Here is a 1,397-nt window from a genome sequence, read left to right on the forward strand (position 1 = left end):
ACGAACAGCCAGTGCTGACCAGTGAGTACCTTGTAGGGGCAGGATGGGATCAGGAAGCTGAAAGGGCCTCACTGGGGTCTTCCCCTGGGCACTGAAGGCTGTGGCCCTGACATCCCAGGGAAAAAATGGGGATCGTGGCAACATTCCCCATGGAGAGCAGGGCCAGCAGGAGACCTCAGTGGTTTTCCATCCAGAGCCCTGACACTCTGGCTCTTGCCCCTTGTCATTCTGGATTTCTGCTTCTTCCAGCTCCCACCCATCCAACAACAACAGCTGCTGCCCTCGAGCATTTCACCGTCAACTTCACCATCACCAACCTCCCCTACACTTCCGACCTGGAGAATCCTGACTCAGCCAGGTTCAGAGCTACTCAAAGGGTTATGAACACCTTGGTAAGTTGTCCATCAGTGGGATATACTCATGTCCCCACTGTATGCATCAACTTGGAGGGAGTGCAGTGATATGGTCATGGCTTAACCGGGAAACTTCTTCCCTTGGCAGCTCGACCGCCTGCTGAAGGAAAGCAGCATTGGCCCTGTATTCCGAGGATGTGAGACAACAGATTTAAGGTATGGGCTGCACCCCTGTGTTCCTTTGCAAGGCCCTCCCTCATAAAGGGACCAGACATGCTCATGTTGTTGTTTTTTATGGAGGCAGGATATTCTCACTATTTCCCTCCTACCCAATGACCTTCTGTCTTAGGTCCATCTTTTTTAGAAATATCCCTCATTGCCCATAATCTCATCTCAAGCTGGTTGTGGTCTGAGCTTGAGAAGATGCTAGATATTGCCTTGATTACTTGCTCCTGCAGAGGTCCTGGGGCCTTACTGTAGGCGGAGAGCAGACACTGGACAAGAAGAACTCCTATTTTGGGAAAGCAGAGCTTTCATTCTGACTTGGAAATGGCGATGGCCGCCCCAATACCCACCTGTGAGGTAGAATCTGCAGAGGAGAGTGCTCAAGGAGGTCGCTGTGTTTTGCAGGCCAGGCAGTGACAGGGACGAGACCCGGGTGGACGCCGTGTGCACCTACAGCAAGGAGCCCTCGGCTGCGCCTTTGGACAGGGTGGGGCTGTACCACCAAGTGAGCAACAAGACCAGAGGCATCACCCAGCTGGGCCCCTACAGCCTGGACAAGGACAGCCTCTACGTCAACGGTGACCAGAGCTCCTCCCTCGGCCTCCTCTGCTCCCCCACACCAGCCCTCCCCCAGTGCTGCCCCTTGCCCAGCTCCAGCTCCTGACCCTCTGTCTCTCTCTTTTCCCAGGATACAACGAACAGCCAGTGCTGACCAGTGAGTACCTGGCAGGGGCGGGATGGGATCAGAAGGCAGGAAATGCCTCACTAGGGCTTCCTTCAGGCAGAGGAGGCTGAAGGCTTGGGATCCGGGACAGAGGC

General features: G+C 55.0%; 1 protein-coding gene across 1 annotated transcript in view; it reads left to right on the forward strand.

Moving 5' to 3' along the window:
- Positions 1–6: 6 nt before the first annotated feature.
- MUC16 (mucin 16, cell surface associated) overlaps positions 7–1,397 on the forward strand; it is a 15,974-nt gene continuing 14,583 nt past the window's right edge. The window contains exons 1-4 of the mRNA XM_017743791.1: positions 7–392; positions 502–569; positions 984–1,156; positions 1,267–1,328. Coding sequence (XP_017599280.1) covers positions 126–392; positions 502–569; positions 984–1,156; positions 1,267–1,328 — 570 coding nt within the window. The 5' untranslated portion in view covers positions 7–125. The remainder of the gene's footprint in view (positions 393–501; positions 570–983; positions 1,157–1,266; positions 1,329–1,397) is intronic.

Source organism: Corvus brachyrhynchos, unplaced genomic scaffold (assembly GCF_000691975.1).
Source record: "Corvus brachyrhynchos isolate BGI_N302 unplaced genomic scaffold, ASM69197v1 scaffold219, whole genome shotgun sequence".
Taxonomy (NCBI): Eukaryota; Metazoa; Chordata; class Aves; order Passeriformes; family Corvidae; genus Corvus; species Corvus brachyrhynchos.